General features: G+C 43.9%; 1 protein-coding gene across 1 annotated transcript; it reads left to right on the top strand.

The window, feature by feature from the left end:
• The first annotated feature begins 6,829 nt into the window (after positions 1-6,829).
• On the top strand, positions 6,830-15,764 carry CRHBP (corticotropin releasing hormone binding protein). The gene is made up of 7 exons (XM_064404640.1): positions 6,830-6,992; positions 7,429-7,522; positions 8,124-8,281; positions 10,159-10,369; positions 12,019-12,167; positions 13,502-13,619; positions 15,037-15,764. The coding sequence occupies exons 1-7, from the start codon at positions 6,912-6,914 to the stop codon at positions 15,192-15,194; spliced, it is 969 nt and encodes a 322-aa protein (XP_064260710.1). The 5' UTR covers positions 6,830-6,911; the 3' UTR covers positions 15,195-15,764.
• Positions 15,765-21,638: the final 5,874 nt, after the last annotated feature.

Raw genomic sequence — 21,638 nt, 5'->3', positions numbered from 1 at the left:
TCTATGGCAGGAAAAAGATCTGTGTGTAGAGCAAGTTATAAAGAGCAGAAAAGCAACTGAACCACCTAGAGCCCTACTTATTGATTTTTTCGAGTAGAAAAATGGCGAGAAGTTGAGACTGCTGCAGAAGGATGTAAATTCCTCAGCTCTGGCTGGGGACATCAAGTGGCAGTAACAAACAGATCCCTGTGGCTGAGTGATGTGTCTGGATGAGACACGGGGCTGGAGAGTTCCATCCCATTGAACTACTGATGCCTTTGGTAGATGAAAGCAAAACTGGTTTTGCCCTTGCACTATTGACCAAATTCTGCAGTTTTAGGAAAAACCTCTCTCTCAGAGGAGGGCCTTTTTAGTCATTTTTGGTGCCCTAGTAGTATTGCAAGAAGGAGAATAGTTTATGTTTGAAATTAAAAAGCCCATTACTGCACTTGAGCTAAAGATGCTCTGTAACATTGCTAGCAAAGATGAAGCTGCCTTTAGACATCAGGAGGTGGAAAAATGCTGACCAGGTGAGCCAAGGTCCTTCAACATATGTGATTTTTACACTAACACAAGATATTCCTGTACTTTCACATAAAAGCATTTGGAACATAACTGATGAAATTGGCACTGCAGACTGCACAGTACTGGGGATGACTGGTAAGGAATCACATACATGAAAAACAAAGGACTACGCAGAGGGAGCAGTTGAAAGGATAAATATACCATTATGCTGGGTATGCTGACATCTCTTATCTGACTCATACTGACTGCCTGAATTGTGTAACAGTTCACAGTGTTTCTGAAGTTGGGTTCATTACTGTGATGTCTAACACTACCAGAATTGTGTTGAATTACAGTTTTTTTCTGGATGAGAATGATTCTCCTCAGGGAGAGTCACTTCAGCAAAGAAATTCTTGTCCTTCTTGGATAAAAAACCCAAAACAATTTAAAATATCACTTAGGAACGTGGTGCTTTGTCAAAAGTAAAGTTTGTACTTCAGAGATTAAACAAATTTTGATACATGATATGTGGAAATACAGGGATTTCTCAACACATCTGAGATTACATTCTGTGTAATAAACTGGCTCAGCGTTGTAAACAAAGTGACAAGTGTTCTAGTAGTCCCAAACTGAAGAGGAAATTTGGGAGAGAAGGAACAGGGGCTTTTGCTTTGGGGAGGGTCACTGGGAGAAAGTTGCAGCTGTGGGAAAGGAGATCTAGAACAGGATGTGACCTGGCCCATAAGGGTTGCACTTCCAAGCAAAGTCTAGATGCAGTAACTGTGCCATGTTTTGGAAAGGAGACTGTTCTTCTGCAAGGGCACTGGTACTGATCACACTAGCGGCTGCAGCTGAGAAAGGCAAATATGATGGGCTCAAAGTGGCTGCCTGGGGGCCGTGCTGACACCTGTGTGCAGCTCTGGTGTTGAGGCCTTCTTGCAGCAACCCTTGAGGGCAGAGATTCTGTTTGAAGGACCCACATAGGAGGAAAGTCCACGCTAAAATTAAACAGCTCAAGAAACATCTGGTACCTCTCCTAACACCAGGGCAATGGCATGTGGTTTTTCCAGTTACCCATTTTCATATCTCTTTTCTCTTTCCTGAGAAAAAACTTTTCTCCCACTTCTTGGCCCTGACTGCTTTGTGTAGATGCTGGTTGACTCACAGGCAGAGCTGGTAGTGATAACCGCCCTCAGGGTAATCTCAGTGTCTGAATATAATGTTTGCTTGATTATTTGTAACCTGCTAAACTGCGAGTCTCACAATCTTTGCTTTTAGCCAATGCCATAAATAGAGTTAATGCAACATTTATCGTCAAGCCTGCATGATGCTGATAGGCTTTCAGTTCATAAATCACATGCGTTTGTCATCCCTCTGAGCCACTTAATGTGACAAATCACACCATCTCTTGTGTCAAACTGCCCAGAGTTAACAAGCCACTCTTACTTCACCTTATGGAAAGTTCAGCTCTATTTAAAGCAAATTTAGACATACACAGAGAAGTAATAGAAGTGGTCTTACAGAGAGATGTGTGGTGAGGTTTGGAAAAGGCTTGTCAGATCCAGCACAAAGCTGAGGCACACAGGTAGCAACAGAAATCAGTGATGCAGACGCAGACTGATTACAGAGGGAGGCGTCCTCGTGGACTGTTGGGACACCTGCCTGATATTGCAACAAACACAAGAGTAAAGGATTGAAGCACAAAATGTGATTTCAGACTTTGTGTTTCTGCTGCTGCAAATGCTCTCCTTCAGCTGTCATTGCAACTCTGACTGGGTTCTTGCAAAAAGGACATATCTTCAAACCATTGACAAGGCCAATTTACTCTAGCCATGCTGAATTCTGTCTTTCCTATTGTATGTCCATAGTCCAGGTGCTTAAACTGAGCCAGGAACAAGAGCTTCTTACACATTTGTCTTTGGCTCAGACAGCGTTTGAAGTGAAATCTTGTATATGTCTGTATCAAAGACATGGTTTCCTAATGGCTTTCAGGACTGTGGTTTGCTGTACATTCTTCCCCCTTGCTTTCTTTTCTGTGGTGTTATTTAGAAACAGTGACTGATTGTGATTTAGCAAAGATGGGACAAAAAACTTAGTCTTCACTGTAGCAGTTGTGACACTATAGAGACACTAGATTTCTTTCTCACCTTAATCTGGGCTAACAGATCCCATTGTTCAGAAACAATACACTCAAGGATTCACAAACAGTTGAACATGTATAATAAACTAGAAGGGATGTGTAGCAATCTCCTACTTTTCAAAGACACTGATATTGGTATGAGACTTGCAGCCACATAACAAGACAGGAATGACTAGTACTACATCTCACAGACACCATGAAGGAAATGAAAACCTATCCTCTGAATGAATTCTCAGTTAGAGTGGGAAAAAGCGTAAGGGAAATAAATGTAGCTCAGCACAATGTTTAGCAGCTGACACGATATGAAGTTTAAAGTCCAGTCAGATGTCTCACACTGTGCATGACCCCATATGGCATCTCTTCAGCCAGCACTGAGCAGTAGTGAGAAATCAGCATGAACAGCTGAGGACAGAGTGCCTGAGGCAGGACTGCTTCTCTCCCCTGGAGCAGTTGTACTGCAGTCTCACTGCTGCTCCTTGCAGTTCGAGAAACCACCAGCCATAGACAAGCAGAGGAGCCCCCATGGGACATGCAGCAGCCAGGCTGATCCCTGTGGTGTAAAGCTTGCTTGGGACTGTGTCTGTATAGAAGATATCAACTCATGTTTAAGACCCTGATGCTAGTGAGGGGTTTAGTCTGCTTAAGCCGCTTGTGCAAGAAGTCAGGCTGCAGCTGTGGTGTAAGAAGAGATGGGGACCCTTTTTGAGAGCCAAAAGGGTTCATAACACCTGGCCCCTCTTTGCTACAGGGAGGAATCCCTAAGGATTGTCTGTAGCTCAAGCACTTCTCACTAAGAAATCTCACTACCGAGCCCTTCATGTGTATTCTTCCTGTGACAACTACTTTTACTTTTTATGAGAAGAAGTTGCATTTATCATCTGTATTATAGGACAGAGTATGATTTGACCACCGTGGGGGAGGATAAATGGAGTTTTTTTCACTATTGTCTTTATTCAGCTTTATTTTCTCCACTTCTTACTACAGGTGGGATTTTTTCTTTTCTATAATAGTTGACAAGACACCTACAAGCTTTGAGCACAAGTGGGGAAGGCAGGTCCTTCAAAGCACATTCCTGAAAAGCCCACCCATGAGTACTGCTTTAACAGCCCAAGGCTCTGCAAAGGCTGGGGTGCCTAAACAATACCATCTTGAGCTGCAGCAGAGCAGAGTAATGCCCTGCACTCAGCCCAGACTCTAACCAGCACCATGCCTTTCCATCATTTCTGCCAGGGAAAGGGGCTGCTCCCAGGGTAACTGACAGTAGTTAGAAGATCAAGGTGCCAATCAACTGGATTGTTTAGCTTGTGACAGGGTGTCACTGGGAAGGCATTTTATTGTGCTAAACAATTTGATATTAACAAAAAAATTTGTCCTTCAGAGTGTTATCATGACTCAACTCCATGAAAGAAAAATGACACCCTCCTCATTCACCAAGGGTTTGTATCACATTGGAGGTGCTTTTCCCTTCTGAAATGCTGCAGGGGTCTTTTAAACCCAATTCAAAGTGATTTTTCTTTGCTTTGTTAGTCACATTCTCATCTCCTGAAAATCTCAGTTTCTGCAAGTGACTTTTAACAAAAGCAGTCCTGCAGCAGGCAAAGGGAGGGCAGAGGGGAGGGGGACCTGTGATACACTGAGGAGGCAGCAGAGTTGAGTGAGATGGCCTCACATCCTCTCTCACCCTCTGGCAGGTGGGATACAGGGCTAGGAGATGAACCCCCTCTTTCCTCTTTGAGTGGTCCCTTTTGGGGATCTATCTGCTTGAGCTCCACCTGAGGCAGCAGAGCTCCAGCCAGCAGCAGCAGCTGCATGTCTTTGAGTGTGATTCCCTATTCCATCCCAAACACTTGCCTTCCCCAAGCACTAGAGCTGCACAAAAGAAGGCATATGAGACTGGGGGCTGAGGACAGCCCTGTGTTTGAAGATAGAGAGAGTTGCCCCAGGCACAGGGGGGCTTTGTGATGAGGCTGGTTAGCATGTCATTGTGCTTCATCAGCTCCTGCTGAGCCCAGAGCTGAAAAGTGGGGGGGGGGGGGGGGGGGGGGGGAACAACTTAGCACCTCTGTTAAAATTAAGTTCCACATCAACAGCAAAGTGTATCTGAGTTCAGCTTTTGCACCAGTGTTACACAGAATATCTGTATATTCATAACAAACTCCAAGGTGTTGCATAGGAATTTCAAAGTTGCCCAAGGCCCTGTGTGAGCAATAAATTACAGCAGATATGGAGGTGGCACCTATTGTCCCTCCCACCACCTTGTTTATTGGAGAAGGACAGGACCCTCACTTCATCTGCCAGGGTGTCCTCCAGACTGTGGAGCTTCCTGCTTTTCTTCCACCGGTGAATGTTGTGCTAAGCCCAGATCTCAGCTATTCATAGGCAAGAGTTTAAACTATGGTGACATCACTGTTTTATGTTTCATTCTGAGCAGATCACCTCACACCTGGTTTAACAGAGTCATAATATTTTAGCTGCAGTGCCATGTGTCCTTCACTAATTTTTGGAGTTAAAATCTGAAATCTTCAGTAACAAATTAACACACAATCAGACGTGCTGTGCTTCATTGATGATCCTCAAGGACTCACAGCAAGATAATGTCCCAGTCTGACCATTCAGGAGGCACTCAGGCAGTCACACCCCCACTACGAGAGCCTTTAGCTGCTGGGATCCAAGCCCCTTCACAGAGGGCAGCTCCAGTGAGCCGATGGGTCCCCACTCAACCCCCTACACATCCCACACTCACTCAGGCAGACCAGCTTTCCTCACTGGTTCAAATCCAGGTTTCCCACAGCAGAGCCTCAGACCTCTGTCTCCTTTGGGTAATTTTATAATGGTGCAGCAGCAGAATAGAAACCTTTAGCTAGTGCCTCCAGAGAGGGACCCTGAACAAAGGAGTGCCTGGGCTTTTACACCCTCACACTCTATTGTATGCAAAGGTCTGTGATCTTCCAGCTGAGTCCTCGACTCGTGCTGTATCTCCGAGTGTCTGGTCACCTGGCTGGTGCCACAGGTGTCTGGGCCTTCTGGAATTCAAAAGCTCAGCAGTTCACAGCCTCTTACTCTGGGCTTGGACTGCTGGTCCCCCACACCTCCATCTGCAGCTCTCACTGCAGCTGCACACCCAGCTCCCTGCACTGAATAGTCCTCAACACTCAGTGTCTGAGGAATAGGCTGGGGACTGGCAGGACAAACTGGGACTCTGCAGCCAGAATTTGGGATTGGAGGGGTCAAGCTATAATTTTAACCTTATCAATCTCTTTAGAGAGTGAGCAAAAGGATAGCAAGTAAGGCTGGACTCTTCTGCAGCCCCTTCTGATCCTCATGGTCTCCCAAGGCACCTCTCACCTTCCTGATCAATGTTCCAGCCACACTCTAATGCAAACTGTGACTAAACCCTGCAGTTTTCCAACAAAAGTTGAGATTCCCAAGTAACTTCAATAGATTTTAGAGATATACCCTACATCTAATACCTCTGCTGAGTTTCAGACTTTTAGTACTCTGCAGAGTTATGAATTTTCACTCACAGGCTCAACTTTTAAAGATCTTCTCAGGTTTCACTTGAGGATCAAGGCTGAAGCAGTCTCAGGAGTCCTATGAAGAATATACCCTTGGAAAGACCAAGTTTTCGTCATTTCTGTATGAAAGCTGTTTTTGGTGGGAAGAGCTGTCTGGTTTTGCCAGTGTGCTTGCTGCAGAGCCCATGTGCTTGCTGCAGAGCCCTGGAAGGGATGCTGGCACAGGCTGCTAACCTGTCTGGGACACAGGGGTGCCCACCCAGGCCTGGCAAGCAGGAAGCACCCGGCACAGGCACTGCAGGGAGCTGCATGTCACAGAGCAGCAGAAGGTAGGCAGAAAGCCCTGCAGGTCTGAAATACCCCGGGACTGCCCCAGAAGGAGGGAGGGATGCTCCTCGTTGCTTGCCTTGGAATAAATGGAAATAAACACAGTGTATGAGTGCCCCATAGGTACAGAGATGGGCTCTCTCACCCAGAGGTTTTCAGCTATTCCACCAGACAGATTAGGAGCAAAGACATCTGCCAGAGAGGGGAATTCAACCGCCTTGAAAATTTGTGGCTGCAATTTGGACCCTTGTCATGCCCACGTACTGTGTCACTGTGAGAGGAATTCAGTTACCATGGGTTACCCTATCAGTACGGGGACCAAGTGCCTCCCCTCCCAACAGCTCTATAAAAAGAGTCGCTCCAAGACACCCCAGCGGCTTCTGCATACCGGCGCAGACCCGCAGAAACTTGGCCACAGGGGGCCGGCCGCCACAGGAGGTGTCAGCATGCCGTCTGCCTTCCAGTTTCAATGCCACCTCGTTCTCATCTTCCTGGCAGCTTCCAAAGGAGAAACCAGATACCTAGAGGTGAGCAATAGGGCTGATGATTAAATATCTCGCTGTGCTTTTAGCTGCTATCTTCTAACTTGTGCTCTCACCTTTCAAGCATTGTGCTTTATTCTCTCTCCCTTTCCTATTCCCACTTCTCCTGCATTAAACTTACACCTGGGTAACATCAACGCAACAGTCCCGTGTATTCTGTAGTACCCCTCTATTTATTTATGCTCAGCAATTTTGCTGAGGATTTAAGAAACTCTCAGTGCACTTAGCTGCTGGGCTCACCTCTTAGATCCCGGTTTATTTTCCCTCTGCTGCAGGTTGGCAGCTTTCTGCCTGATCTCTTCCACAGCTGCACTGTTTCTGGAGGGGGGACATGATACGCTGTGCCTGTTCTTGAGAGGGGCAGGGGGAGAGCTGCATTTCACTTTGCCCCAGACTCTTTTTGCCCTCCGTCTGTAACCAGGTGAGGGATGCTGGTGAAGATGACCCCTTCCTACTACTCAGTGAAGATCTGAAGCGAGAGCTGTCGGCCGGACAGATCTACCGGCGGTCGCTCCGTGAGTTTCTTTGGTGCTCTGGTAGGGACTGCTGGGAGGTGGGAGAATCCTGGGGGCACCTCAGGGAGGGAAAGGGGCTAACTGGGAGTAACAGAGCTGCAGGAGCTTTTTGCAAGACTAGGGAGAAGAAGGAGGACAAAGCATTAAATAGGCAGAAACCTGTGGTTTAAGGCAGAGGGTTGGGGTTCATAGTTAATGGTCCTAAATGACTGGAGTAGGTGGGGATTCCCCAGCCCTGTCCCTAGGCAGGGTCACATTGCCAAGGGGTGGGGCAGGTGTGACAGCTGTGGCTGGAGAGAAATCTGCAAGAATAGAGTGTTTGTGCACTTGTGCACATATACACACACGGAGTTTTCCGCCCAGAGATGCATCGACACACCATCCCCCCTCGTCCCCCCCGCCGCACGTTTGTGCTCACACCTGCCAGTTACTATTCATCCTCTGGTGCTCAGCAGGCTCCTAATTGCTTCAGCTGGCTCTCCCTGTCCTCACTGCCAGCCGGATCCCAGCGCGGGGGGGCCTCTCCTCCCCCCGTCCCTCCCTGCACAGTGGGAGCTGGCACGGGGTCTTCCTCCAGAGCCCTTTGTCCCTGCTTCCCCAGGGTGCATTGACATGCTGAGTATAGAGGGGCAGTTCACCTTCACCGCGGACCAGCCGCAGCTGCACTGCGCAACCTTCTTCATCGGGGAGCCCGAGGAGCTCATCACAATACACTACGACTTCGTAAACATCGACTGCCAAGGCGGGGACTTCCTGAAGGTAAGAAGCTGCAAGTCTCTGCTCTCCTCAGACTTGTGAGGTGTTTGCTCTGAGTGCAAGGGGCGGGCGAGTGCGTGTGTACATCTGCGTGTTGTGTGTAAAAAACAGGCTTTCGCAAAGCAGCCGCCCCTGGGATGGCTCTTTCTCCTCCCTGAGGCACTCTGAGTATGTGTTCCCCCATCACCACTCCTCTAAAGCAAAGTCAGATGCAGGATGAGAATCCTTCTCCAGCCTACAGTACTGGCTGAACTTTTCCAGGAGCTCCTCCATGGAGTGTTCATAGGTGGCTGGCTGAAAATTTGGTCAGTAGGATTTCCTCATTGCACTGTGAATCACGTAAGCCCAGCAGATAATGACACAGATCTCTGGATCGCTGTTACTGCTCTGGGACCTCTGCCCTCGGGTCATTTATCATCAGATTAATCGTGAGTGCATCATTGCAAGCTTTCTTTAAAATTTCCCTGCTAGAACTTTTCAGGACATCGGCTCTGAACAAAAAGAGGCTCATGACTCAGAGCCATTTATTCCAGTGTTAAAAAACTTTACTAGCACTCTTCTCTGGCAGGCAGGAGCATTCACCGAGGTCTGCACTCAGTCAAGGAGAGAAGGGGAGGCTCCATGGTCCCTGGCTCCCTTCACCTTGCACTTTGTGCTGAACTGGCAAGGCACAGAACAGAAAACAGCCCATGCAGTGGCATGCTGAGGTCCAGGAACAGGGTGAAGGAGGAAAGCTGCCTTTCAGCCCTTTCCTTGTCTCCTGCTCAGAACTCTGTCCTTCCATTCCATATCTTGGCTGCGATCTCTCTACGTGGCTAGAGGGAGGCTGATTTCAGTCTCTTGTGGGGCTAAGGCTTTTGTACCTGCACTTATGGTCACCTATGGAGGCTAGAAAAAATGCCAAGATGTCTTTTATGTTTTATTGAGCTTTCCTTTCTTTGGTAATGGTGTCCCAAACTTCTCAATTATATTGCTCTCTCTCTATATATACAGGCAGCTTTTCCCTCATGTAATTTGAGCACCTGCATCCCATTACTTCAGAAACTTACAGTTCTGGCAAATCCAGAGACAGATCCTGATGGCTTTTTTCATCAGGAAGTCTCACATCAGAATTATTGACTGAAGTGACGGCTGAACGTGGTCCTTGAATTTTGGGAGTATTGACTGAAGTGTTCAAGGAATTGCCATGTGAGAGCAGCTAGGAGGCAATTGAAACAGCAAGGCAGGCAGCTGCGTATCTATGCTAGGACTAATACGTATTTCTATTTCTGGTTTGAAGACGGTGAGGGAAAATTGTTGCTTTTTTGTTATGAAGGAAAGATTTGTAGAAGTTGATGCTTAATGTCCAAATAAATAATGCAGGATTTGTTTTGTTTTCTAGTCGTGAGGATGAGGTAAAATAGCTGGCGTGAGTGAGAGCAATACCTCTGCCAATAATTCCTCCCCAAAGGTTTTTGTAGTCCAATATCTCTGCAAGACCATTAATGACAAGCTGTAAAGCATCCAAATCAAGTTGGTCAAAAACTCCTCATAGTAACAATGCAATTGCAAAAAAAAAAAAAAAGAATGTGATGATGCTGAAGAAAAAGTGATACTTCCCTCAAAAAAAAAAAAAAGTAGGTAACAAAAGTTGTCACCTGAAGGAGATAAAAACAACAATAAAAGTTATATGTATCCCTTTCCTAAACATCCATTGAAGAATGAATAATTAGTTAAATGTTAGGAAATCAATAAATACAGTGATTTTTAGTTTTCAGTTTGTAGCTTTGAACAGGTTATGTGGTGTCAAAAGTAAAAAGTGTCTGTTATACATCATGTTTCTGTTCTCTGCTAACAGAGTATTAAGCAAAATCTTATTTTATATTATCGAACCTCTGTAGGTGTTTGATGGATGGATACTCAAGGGAGAGAAATTTCCCAGTTCCTTGGACCATCCTCTCACCACTTCTCAAAGATATGTAGACTTCTGTGAAAGTGGGAATATTCAGAGGAGCATCAGATCATCACAGAACGTGGCAATGATCCTCTTCAGGATTCAGCTACCGGGCAATGGATTTACTGTCACAGTCAAGAAAAGCAGCAATCTCTTCCGTAAGTCTGCATTTCATACCACCAAAGGGGCTTGAATTTGAGGCAGGAAGCAAAGAGCTTGTGTTGCTTTGCACTGAGTTTTCTCCCTGTGGTTCTCTGCGCTGACGTGGCTGAGGTAAGGCAGGAGGAGCCATGTGTACCTGCATGCCTGCGGCTTGATTCAGGCTCAGTGTGTGTCCCAAGAGAACAAAGGAGCTTAAGACATCACACAGGCTTCAATATGCAAGACCATAAGGCTATTTCTTTCAAATAAGACCTCTCCCAATCTAATATTGCATGCTCCAACACATTTAGCTAGAACAAATAGTATTAATTGAGCAACTTCAATCTCAGCATTTTCTAGATCTGTGTGAACAATGAGGAAAAAAAATTTGAAAAAGATCAACAGTAAAATCAGTGTATTGAGAGGTTATGTGGTAGTTATGAGAGATAGATCTCTGTGATCATGTATCTGCAAGTTCTTTGCCTAAGCATCTGAGCTGGCAAGGCACAAATTATCATAGAAACATAGAACAGCTTGGGTTGAAAGAGATCATAAAAATCATCTCAACCCCCCGCCTCCCATGGCCAGGAATGCCACCTGCTAGACTCGGTTACCTGGGACCTCATCCAACCTGATCTTGAACTCTTCCAGCAGTGGAGTACGCACAACTTGACTGGGCAACCTGTTCCAGTACCTCACTTGAATTGTGTTTTCCAGAGAGGACAGTACATTTAACAATTATTGTTCAGGCCAGTCTGATTTATTTCCTAACTACTTAAAGTGACCAAACAAAACAAAAACAGAACAAACAAACAAAACAAAAACAAACAAAACCCCCACCCAAACAACAAAGAAACCCCCCAAAAACAACAAAAGAAAAAAAAAAAAACCAAATGAAAAAACACACACACACACAAAAAAAAGCCTCCAAAACAAAACAAAAAAAACCCAGCGACAGTATGTCTGCTACGTCTTTACTCCAAATTATTCAGACTTGGTCCCGCAAGCTAGGTCCCCACTCTGCATGCCCATGGATATGATCATTGTATTCACCTGCTGGAGGTGGCTGGTGTCTCTCACTGTCCTGCTAAAGCAGCAGCAGGACTCCGGATCTATGTCAAGGATCCCTTGGGTTGTTCAAGTAGAAGACAAGTAACTCCTTTACCTGAACTCTTGTGTTTGAACTTAAAGATAAAATCATGCTCTCATTTCAATGAGATATTTTGCAGTGTAAGGAACTCCAGTTCAGAGGAGCAGAATAGGATTTAGGAAGTTGCTGGCAATATCAGGCAATAAACTGTCAAAACTAAACACAGTCCCTCCCTTCACCGATGTTTAGCCTCCTTCAAACTGACAAGCTGTATGAGCCCTTGACAGCATGAGCCCCTGAGGTACAGATTTCAGGTGTGAACTCTTCTATTGACTGCTTCACCCTCAGGTTCTGCCAGACCTCATGCTATATCGTAAAAAAATGGGGAGAGAATTTTTAAGGAACAAATACCATGCAAGAACATCAGAAAATGCCACACATATTTTTTTTCAGCATTTGGTTGTAACTCACAATAATTAAACAATCTCTGCTTTTTTTTTTGTGCTGTAATTATGTAGTTTTGCTACATGCAGTGATGACTGGACAAATAACTCTTGTACTTTTCCTGTGTCCCAGCTTGCAATGTCATCTCTCAGACCCCCTCCGGAAGGTTTACCATGGTCATTCCTCACCAGCACAGAAACTGCAGCTTCTCCATAATCTACCCAGTGGTGATAAAAATATCTGATCTTATCCTGGGACATTTAAATGGTCTCTTTTTAAAGGTGAGATCTTTATTTACTAAGAAAATATTAGCATGTGCAATTTTTCTGGGCACAGAAGAGGGAAGGGGTGAAGCAGGGATAGGCTGTGCCACTGGCTGCTAAAGCATGGGTTTTCTGGACCTCTTGTGTGCATGCTGAGGGCTCTAGTTTCTCCCAGAGAGGAGAGCTGGGGCTGTCTCTGTCACTATTGTCTCTGTAATGTTGCAATGGCAGCAAAATTATGCAAAGTACCATAAATGAATGTAACAATTGCTTGCCATAACAAAGGGTAAGGATTTCATTATAAAAAAAAGGAGTACTCTCTCAGAGAGCTGTCTGTACTTAAGTTAATAAAAGCAGAAAACACTATGAAGAGAGAAGGGAGCCACTAGATAGAAAGGTTTTACCACAGACAAAATACAAACATACTCACAACTGATCGCCTGCTCCATATGCTGAGCATTCTCTGCTCTGGTCTGGGGTATTTGGTGCTTGGTCACAAACCAACAGAAGAGGACAGGAGCTATTGGTGAACCTGTGCCTGGGAGGTGCCAGAAGGTGCCAATTCCAGAATATTCAGAAGAATAGAGCAAGGAAATTTGTTTTCTCCTGCCATTGAGTCTGACAGCCTGAGTGAGTTCTTCAAGGACATTGCCAGTGTCTGAACAAGACAGGTTTTGAGAGATGGGCAAGTGAATTAGTTGACTTATTCAGTGGTGAGCAGGAAAGGACACAGCAAAGGCAGGTAACCAGGTAAAGAACCAGGTACTTAAATAGCAGCAGAGAGGTGACAGCCCAAAGGTGCTGAAGATGTCCATGCAAGATATTATTGGCAAACAGCATTAATTTCAGGAAATTGTGGATTTAATATACAGTAAGCCATTGCTTTCAGAAAAAAAAACCAAAACCTACTCTTTTTGTTAATTTCTACTTTAATTGAACTTTGCCACAATGGTGCACTTTAGTATTTTTTTAGGAATGAGTATGATATAGTGGAACTGAAGCTCCTGCCTTCCAGTTGAATATAGGCATACATACAGCCCATGCCTGCATTAATTTGATTATATGTTTAAGCATCCAGAACCAGATTGCTTATCCGCATTAAAAGCAGTTGAATCAACACATTTTCTACTTGTCAGTAATTTTCAGTCTACCTAGGTCTTTCTTTGGAATGCCTTAAGAAATTAACTTACTAATGTCAAATCAAGGTAGTACTGCTCAGGATGGGAAACTGATTTTACACAGCTCAAAGCACAGGGCATTTCTAAAACCTATTGTTAGCTCAAATAATGTCTGCAGAACTGCTGCATTTTGAATATGAATGGTAAATGACTTTTGGTCTCTGCCTTTTTAAGAAACCATCCGCAAGCTGTGCGGGAGTGGGAGATTTTGTAGAGCTTCTTGGAGGCGCTGGCTTAGACCCATCCAAGATGTTTCCGCTAGCTGACCTCTGTCACTCTTTTCATGGGTCTGGTAAGAACTTCTTCCAATTACCTCCACATGATAAAATAATTAACTGTAATAAGACATGCAGAGACCCCGCACACATCTGCACTTCCTGCTAGACTGGTGAACTTCACATTTATCAGAACATGAGAGCTAAAGCCTGTGGTTTGGCTATGTGTTACAGCATACCCATGACCACCTTCATTTGCCCCTTTAGTAATTATTATGACAAGGCTGAATTAAACATATTTTAAAAATTCTTGTCCTATGACAAAGATAAATATTAGAATGTCAGCACATCCAAAAAGGTCTGGAAATACACAATAAATGAATGCAGATTGTTACATTTTCAGTTAAAGACCTTTTCTCTCATTTTCTCAGTGTTCCCAAGACACTCCTGCTGCAGGTGTAACACATACCCCCAAAGCCTCAGAGCTCCCATTCTATACTTTGAACCTGCTGGGCTCTGAACCTGCTTCACTATCATGCTGGTCCAGTGCCTTCTTTCTCGCCAAAGAAAGAAAAAATAAGAACTTCCAGTTTCCCTAATATTCAATAGCAGACTGCAAACTGTGGCAGTGATATCACAGACAAACCTCTGTGGCAGACCTGTCATATCTCAGGAGTACCAACAGTACCACACTGGAGAAGTGGCATTTCCAGACATGCAGGGCAGGAACTTGCCTGGCCCTTGTGGTTTCCCATGCCTTCCTTGCACTTAGCAGTCCAGGCACTTTTCAAAGATTTAACTGGTAAGTGCTGCTGTTGAATGATAATACTAAGCACTGGAATGAGATTAAAATGTGTTTTCATGGTGATGTGAAGGAAGTGAAAATCCATCTCAGCAGCTTCTGCTCTCCCCATGACATACTAGATTTCTCCTCAAGTTAGGAAGTTCCCCCAAGCTCCCCAAACAAAAAGGCTTTGCCAAGTCTCCACTCAAATGGCTTGCCTAAATCAGCAGTTAGTGACACTTAATTTCCCTCAGAGTGGGCCCATGTGCTGGGCACTACCATTTGAGTTTGTCTTGATGGGATTCTCACATGCCTTTGTTCCTGTGAAGAATGTCCTTTCACACAAATCCACTCATCCCCCTAATGGGAAATATTTTGATGTTGCTAATTTTGGCTATCTCCAGGATAGAGTGCCATTACCCTTACCCATCACTCATGGTATCTAACAGTAGCACACAGACACGGAGTTATGTTTGGATAAGGGAAGGATACTTGATTAAATACCCAAGCATTGTAATGCAAAATTAACAAACACAGAAATTAATCAGCAATATCACCACCAGCAGGTCATCATGACACATGAATCTGCTTTATTTCCAAAATTGCATGTATTGGTGCTTCATAATTCCCATCATTACATATCTCTTTTCCCTCACTTTCTCTCATATACATGTCTTTATAGCCCCTTTTTATCTCTTTTCCCTAAATAGCCCAAATGAAGATTGGCTGTGACAACACTGTGCTGCGAATGGTCTCCAGTGGCAAGCACATCAATCGTGTGACATTTGAGTATCATCAGCTGGATCTGCAGGAAACGGAAACAAGAAAGGAGAACAGCATTGAGGAATTCTGCTTTCCTAGTATCTGAGAAACCAGGACATGCATCTTCACATAGCTAATGAAAATAAAGTTCTGTAATAATGTATTTTTTCCTTTAACTAGCTGGTCGTGTCGAGCCTTTCTGTAAGCATAATTCTTTTCTCATACAAATCAGTCATTCCCATCAGCAAGCAAGAAAAAGCAAAAAATGTATTAATCTTTGTTATTATCATTATATTCTTTCTGCAATGTTTAAGCTCATTTACCATACCGAAAATCAATAGCAAGAATAGAAGGGTATTTTCCCTGTATCAATATTGTTAGGAAAATAAACAAAAACACTAGTTTGGGGATATATTAAACCCACAATAAATATAAACTTCATGCAGCAGCTTTATCCTTTTATATCAAGTATAAACAAATAAAAAAATATGGTGAAATACAATTCCTGTTTTGTAAGAGGAAGCCAAACATTCGTGTGCTTAAAAACTACTGTTTTACTTATGACTATAAATGTACTATTTATTTCTAATGACATGTTTTTAATAAAAATTTATAGCATGAGACTTCCTTACACAAATCAAAACATAAATAAATACATTCAAAGAGTTGGCAAAGAGTTCTTATGTTCTATTCTTTCTGAAGAGGTCTTTTAACATAGTGATTAAACTTCCTAAGTCTTGTGCAGTTTTCTGGAAATGAAAATTTTGAATATGTGTTGCTGAAAAAAGGTGAACTATTATGAGCAAAAATGTCATTTCTCTAGGTTGGTTTTCCCTCCACACAGACTACGTTTCAGAAGTACACTAACTGGTACTTTCTCGCTTTCAGATTTTTTGGTCAGGTGTCCTGTTGACCCATGAAGGAAAGGATACAAAAATACAGATTTATTTTTTCCAGGCCTTTCCAGGAAAGGAGTGTCAGCCTTGAAGATTTCTGGGAAGAACAAGTAGAGTAGAGGACCAGAGCTGTGTCCTAGCTGTGAGAGCAAGGTCTGATTGCTATGTTTTCAAGGAGTGGTACCTGCCAGTACCAAGAGTAAACTGTTCCTCCTCAAATTAATGATGAAACCTAATTAATCCAGCTGCATTCCTGAAATCTTTCACTCTAAATTATGGCTCTTAATCTCACAGTCATTCATCCAAAATCAAGTGTCTTGAATATTCAGCAGCTCTGCAGTTAATTTCTGCAACTGAATGGGGTGAAAACCACAGGATGCCTCAGACTCTCCCTCTTTTTCTTTTGGAAGCCCTGTTTTTGTGACTGACTCATGAACAGATGGATGTCTTTGGCAGACTGGTCAGATGCAGGTGAGCATATCCACCCTTGCAGGGCTGTTTTTATGGAAAAAGTGGGGATTGTCGGAATGTTTCACTTCATTCCAAGGAAAACAGACTGAAGTACTGATGGCTACTCCACAATATGAAGCAACCCTGACTTGGGACTCTGACTGGGGGGTTCTTGGCCACTACATCCCTGCTCCAGCCTCATGCAAATCACTGTGGGATTTCCAAGCTGTGCTGAAGTGTCAGCGTCACCACCTAACATCAGAAACATCACATCCTATAATTCTAAAATCACAGAATGGCCTGAGTTTGAAGGGACCTTAAACATCATATAGTTCTAACCCTTCTGCTGTGGGCAGGAATACCTTTCACTAGACTGGGTTGCCTAGAGCCCCATCCAGCCTGGTCTTGAACACTTCCAGGCATGGAGCATCCACAACTTCCTTAGGCAACCTTTTCCAGTGTCCACCACCCTCACAGAACAGAATTCCTTCCTAATACCTAACTTAAACCTACAATCAGTTTGAATCCATGTCCCTTATCCTGCCACTGCATGCTCTTGTAAAAAGTCTCTCTTTCTTGAAGGCTCCCTTCAGGTGCTAGAAGGTCAAAATTAGATCACCCCTAAGACTTCTCCTTTCCAGGCTGAAAAAGTCCAGTTGTCTCAGTCTTTCCTGATAAGAGAGGTGCTCCATCCCTCTGATCATCTTTGTGGCCTCCTCTGGACTCCCTCCAGCAGGTCCATGTCCTTCCCCAGAGCTGCTGCAGCCCTGCAGGTGGGGTCTGAGCAGAGCAGAGGGGCAGAATCCCCTCCCTGGCCCTGCTGCCCACCCTGCTCTGGATGCAGCCCAGCACACGTGTGGCTCTCTGGGCTGGGAGTGCCCATGGCTGGGTCATGTCCAGCCTCTCAGCCACCAGCACCCCCAGGCCCTTCTGGGCAGGGCTGCTGTGATCTGTCCATCCTCAGCCTGTGCTGGTGCCAGGGCTGCTCTGACCCACGAGCAGCACCTTGCACTTGGTCTTGTTAAACCTCATGAGATTCCCATGGGCCCTCTTCTAGAGTTTGTCCAGGTCCCTCTGGATGGTAAAAGGTGCATTCAGCTTGGTGTCATCTGCAAATTTGCTGAGTGTGCACCTGATCCCCTCATCTGTGACATTAATGAAGATATTAAATCACACCGGTCCCAGTCAGACCTCTGAGGGACACCACCTGTCACTGACATAGACTGAGACTCCCAGCCATTGACTCTACACTCTGGATGTGACTATCAAGCCAATTTTCATCCACCTGACAATCCACCCATAAAACCGTTCTCTCCAATTTGGAGAGAAGGATGTTGTGGGGGACTGTGTCAAAGGCTTTACAGAAGACCAGATAAATAACACCTGTAACCCTTCCCTTGTCTACTTCCATCATAGAAGGCCACTGATTTGGTCAGTCAAGGGGAGAAAAAGCAGGGCTCAATGAAAAAGCTTTTTTCTGACAAAACTTGAAGAGACAGAGCATCTCTGTTCCCAGACGTCTCACTCAGTTCATCCTTTCTGGGTTCATCCTTTCTGGTAACTGTCAGGGCAGCCTTAACTGCCAGCAGTCCCACCAGCCTTTTCTGAGCACCCTTCAATGAACCAGGGCAGTTTCTGCATTGTGCCATTTGGGAATAAGCTCTTATATCAAACTGTTCCCATTCATATGCCTCCCATCAAAGCGAGGAGAGGTAGAGGTCTTTAAAACACTACACCTTGGTCACTAGGAAACAGAGGAGATGAAATTTCAACAACATATTTCAGACCCAATAGTGAGGACTAAGTCACCAGTGCAGGAAAACTCAGTCTTTTGCTTCATGCCATTTCATAGTGGGATTTTCCACCTTTCATCTTCCTGTGGTACTTTTTTTTCAATGCTAACATGGCTTAAATACCACCAAAACACCAAGGCCTTGTAGAAAAGATTCTTGATGCTAAGAGATTTGAGATTTCACCTTCCATGTTGTACAGAAGTGGACTTTATTAGTAGGAAAACATTGTTATAGATAAAGGAAAATGAAAAAGACAGTATATGATGAGCAGCACTTCCTGTTTCATGTGAAGTACTCCAGTACATAGTTGTTTTCTTAGAACTGGATGTCTTCTAATCAACATAAATTTAGGCAGCACCATCAATGGTATCACTCCTCTATCACCCCTCTCTGATGGCTGTCTTAGACAAACCTGGATCCCAGACAACCTGGCCTTCTCTGGTCTGTGCTTTAACACCTACCTTATGCAGAAAATCAAGTCACTTCAATCTGTGTATGTGTATTTTTGGAGGCCCTTATAATTTCAGGAGCTGCAGAACTTCAGTCACAAGAAGTCAGCTCTTAGATGTCAAATGGCATGAATCCTCAAGGGTTTAGTTCTGCAGAAATAAGGAAATAAGTATCCTCATAAGTGAAAAAAAAATTTAAAAAGACAAAAAAAGCACTGCAAAAAGAAAAACAAAAAACAAGGCAAGTGGAAATTTTGCAAATGAGTTTAAAAAACCCCAATATTAGAAACAGGTGAATAACTCGAACATCTGTTGAAAGAAACAAGGAAAACACTTATCAATTAGCAAGGTTGTAGGCTGGAGGATGACAAGAAATAGAAAGCCCCCTAAGAATAAACAAAGAAATCAAGCCCCTAACAATAAAAATGTAATAAAAGTCTTTGAAGAGGAAGCATTTTGAAATGTTGGCTTTGATAACAAAGCTGTATGTCCAGTATTTAGGCACCCTGTCATTCATCACTGCAGGCAAAATCATCAAATCTCACAATTAATGCTAAAACCCAAAATATCCTCGGGGAAAGGTGTGAGCAACAGTGTTAGTTCAGACTCTGATGTCTATGAATAAGCCAGTTCTCTTTATCTTTTTTACTTGGCATCACCACTGACCTTTTTTTAGGGAAGTGATATAAAAGGGGTCATAACAGCACATGGCACAAGAGCACTGTGCTAGGAAAGAAAACAAGAAGACTTGAACTGAGCCAACACTTAAGCAGTGACTGAAAAACTCTTCAGCACCACAAAAGCTGCTAAAGAGCCTACTTACAAGAATTGTTGTCTGCAGGGAAAGGAAGTAATCAACAATTCTAACTGCAAAAAAACCTCTTCAAAGACAGAGGGATACAGGACATGAAACAACATTAAATCCAGAGTGGCTGTTCAGAAAAAATAATGTAGTTCCCAGAGGAAAGTTGAATTTCCCTCCTTAAAAATCTCAAATCCACTGAGATTTGACATTGAAAACTCTTTGACTTAAAACCATGCAATAATTCGTAAGCTGAATTGTTGGGGTTTTTCTTTCCATATATACCAGGTATAAATGATTACGTGAATTATAGTGCAGAGATTTAATAGAGAGTGCAGAGTGTTTGTTGTCAAAATTATTCAGACGAGAAGATGGAAATATTCTGGAGGTACTGGGGAAAAAAATCTGTCCCTAGAGAAGTGACTACAGGCATTTGAAAGAATCAGTCAGCTGAAAAAGGTTTGTCACGAGATTTTTGGCAATGGAAAGGGGAACATTGTTAAGCGACCCACCGACATGGAACAGTCTCAGATTGCAAAATATTCTGAGTTGAAAGGGACTCACAAGGATCACGAAATCCAGCTCTTTACTGAATGGTCTCCATACTGGGATCAAACCCACAATCCTGGTGTTATTTGCACTGTGCTCTATTAAACTGAATCTCAGCCAAGAGCCTTATAAAATAGGACTTGATACAGGAACAGATACAGATTTGTTCAAGCTGTTTGGAATTTTTAAGGAAAAAAAAACACTTAGAAATTCAGGGTTATTTTCAGTAAGTAAGGTGCATTAGAAATATTTTATCAAAATTGTCCTGATCACACTAAATTGGGATGAGCTGTTGACTCCCTTGAAGGCAGAAAGGCTCCACAGAGAGATCTCAACAAATTAGAGAGATGGACAATCACCAGCCATGTAAGGTTTAACAAGGGCAAGTAACAGATTCTGCTCTGGGATGGGGCAAACCTGGATCTACAGACAGACTGGGGAATGAGAGGCTGGAGAGCAGCACTGTGGAAAGAGAGCTGGGGGTCCTGGCTGATGGCAAGTTGAACATGGTCAGCAGTGCCCTGGCAGCCAGGAGGGCCAGCCGTGTCCTGGGGGCATCAGCCAGGCAAGGGAGGGCATTGTCCTGCTCTGCTCTGAGCAGAGTGCTGGGGGCAGTTCTGGGTGCCACAACAGCCTAATGTAAGACATGGGAGTGTCCAAAGGAGCACCACGAGGATGGTGAAGGGCCTTGAGGGGAAGCCGTATGAGGAGCAGCTGAGGTCACCTGGTCAGTTCAGCCTGGAGGACACTGAGGGGAGACCTCATTGCACTCTACATCTTCTTGTGAGGGGAAGAGGAGGGGCAGGCACTGATCTCTTCTCTGTGGTGACCAGTGACAGGACCCAAGAGGATAGTCTGAATTTGTAACAGAGAAGGTTTAGGTTCATGGATCTTTACCCAGAGGGTGGTTGGGCACTGGAACAGGCTCTCCAGCACCAAGCCAAACAAAGTTCAAGAATTATTTGGACAATGCTCTCAGGCACATGGTGGGATTCACAGTGATGTCCTGTGCAGGGCCAGGACATGCACTTTGATTCTTGTGCCTTCCTTCCAACTCAGGATATTTTATGATTCTTCAATTCCACTGATTTCTGTCTTTGGAGGTAAAAATTAAAAAAAACAATTGTAATATAGAAAGACCAGCAATAGTGAGATATTACAATGATTTTTTTGCTTTGTGAAGTGACCATATGCTCCCAGAATTAGATTCTTTCTTCATAAAGCTGCAACCAAAAAAAACCAAAATCATAGATTTATTTGCAGTAACGTGCTACTCCCTGTAACAATAAGCAATATTTTTTTAAAGTTGAAGTTTTGCTGTTAAAATTATGTTGATTTTTATCTTTCACAACTGACAATGGAAATAAGCACTCAGAGCAAGATATGTCTGGTCTTTCTGAATGGCAGTCCATGCAACTTCTGAAACATCTCCTAAATATCTGCTCTGACAATGAGTCTGTGAAATCATGCTCTGCTTTCTCTGTGCTGAAGTTTCAATCAACAGTCAGGGAGGAGTTTCACGAAAGCTGAAAAGTAAGGAATGTAGATTTGCAGAACATATTAACTCCTTGACTGTATAACCTCCTTCCCACCCAATGTCTGCTCCTGCAA

This window comes from Passer domesticus, chromosome Z, assembly GCF_036417665.1.
Source record: "Passer domesticus isolate bPasDom1 chromosome Z, bPasDom1.hap1, whole genome shotgun sequence".
In the NCBI taxonomy this organism is placed as follows: Eukaryota; Metazoa; Chordata; class Aves; order Passeriformes; family Passeridae; genus Passer; species Passer domesticus.
The sequence above is the reverse complement of the archived record's forward strand: the minus strand, read 5'-3'. Positions and strand labels throughout refer to the sequence as shown.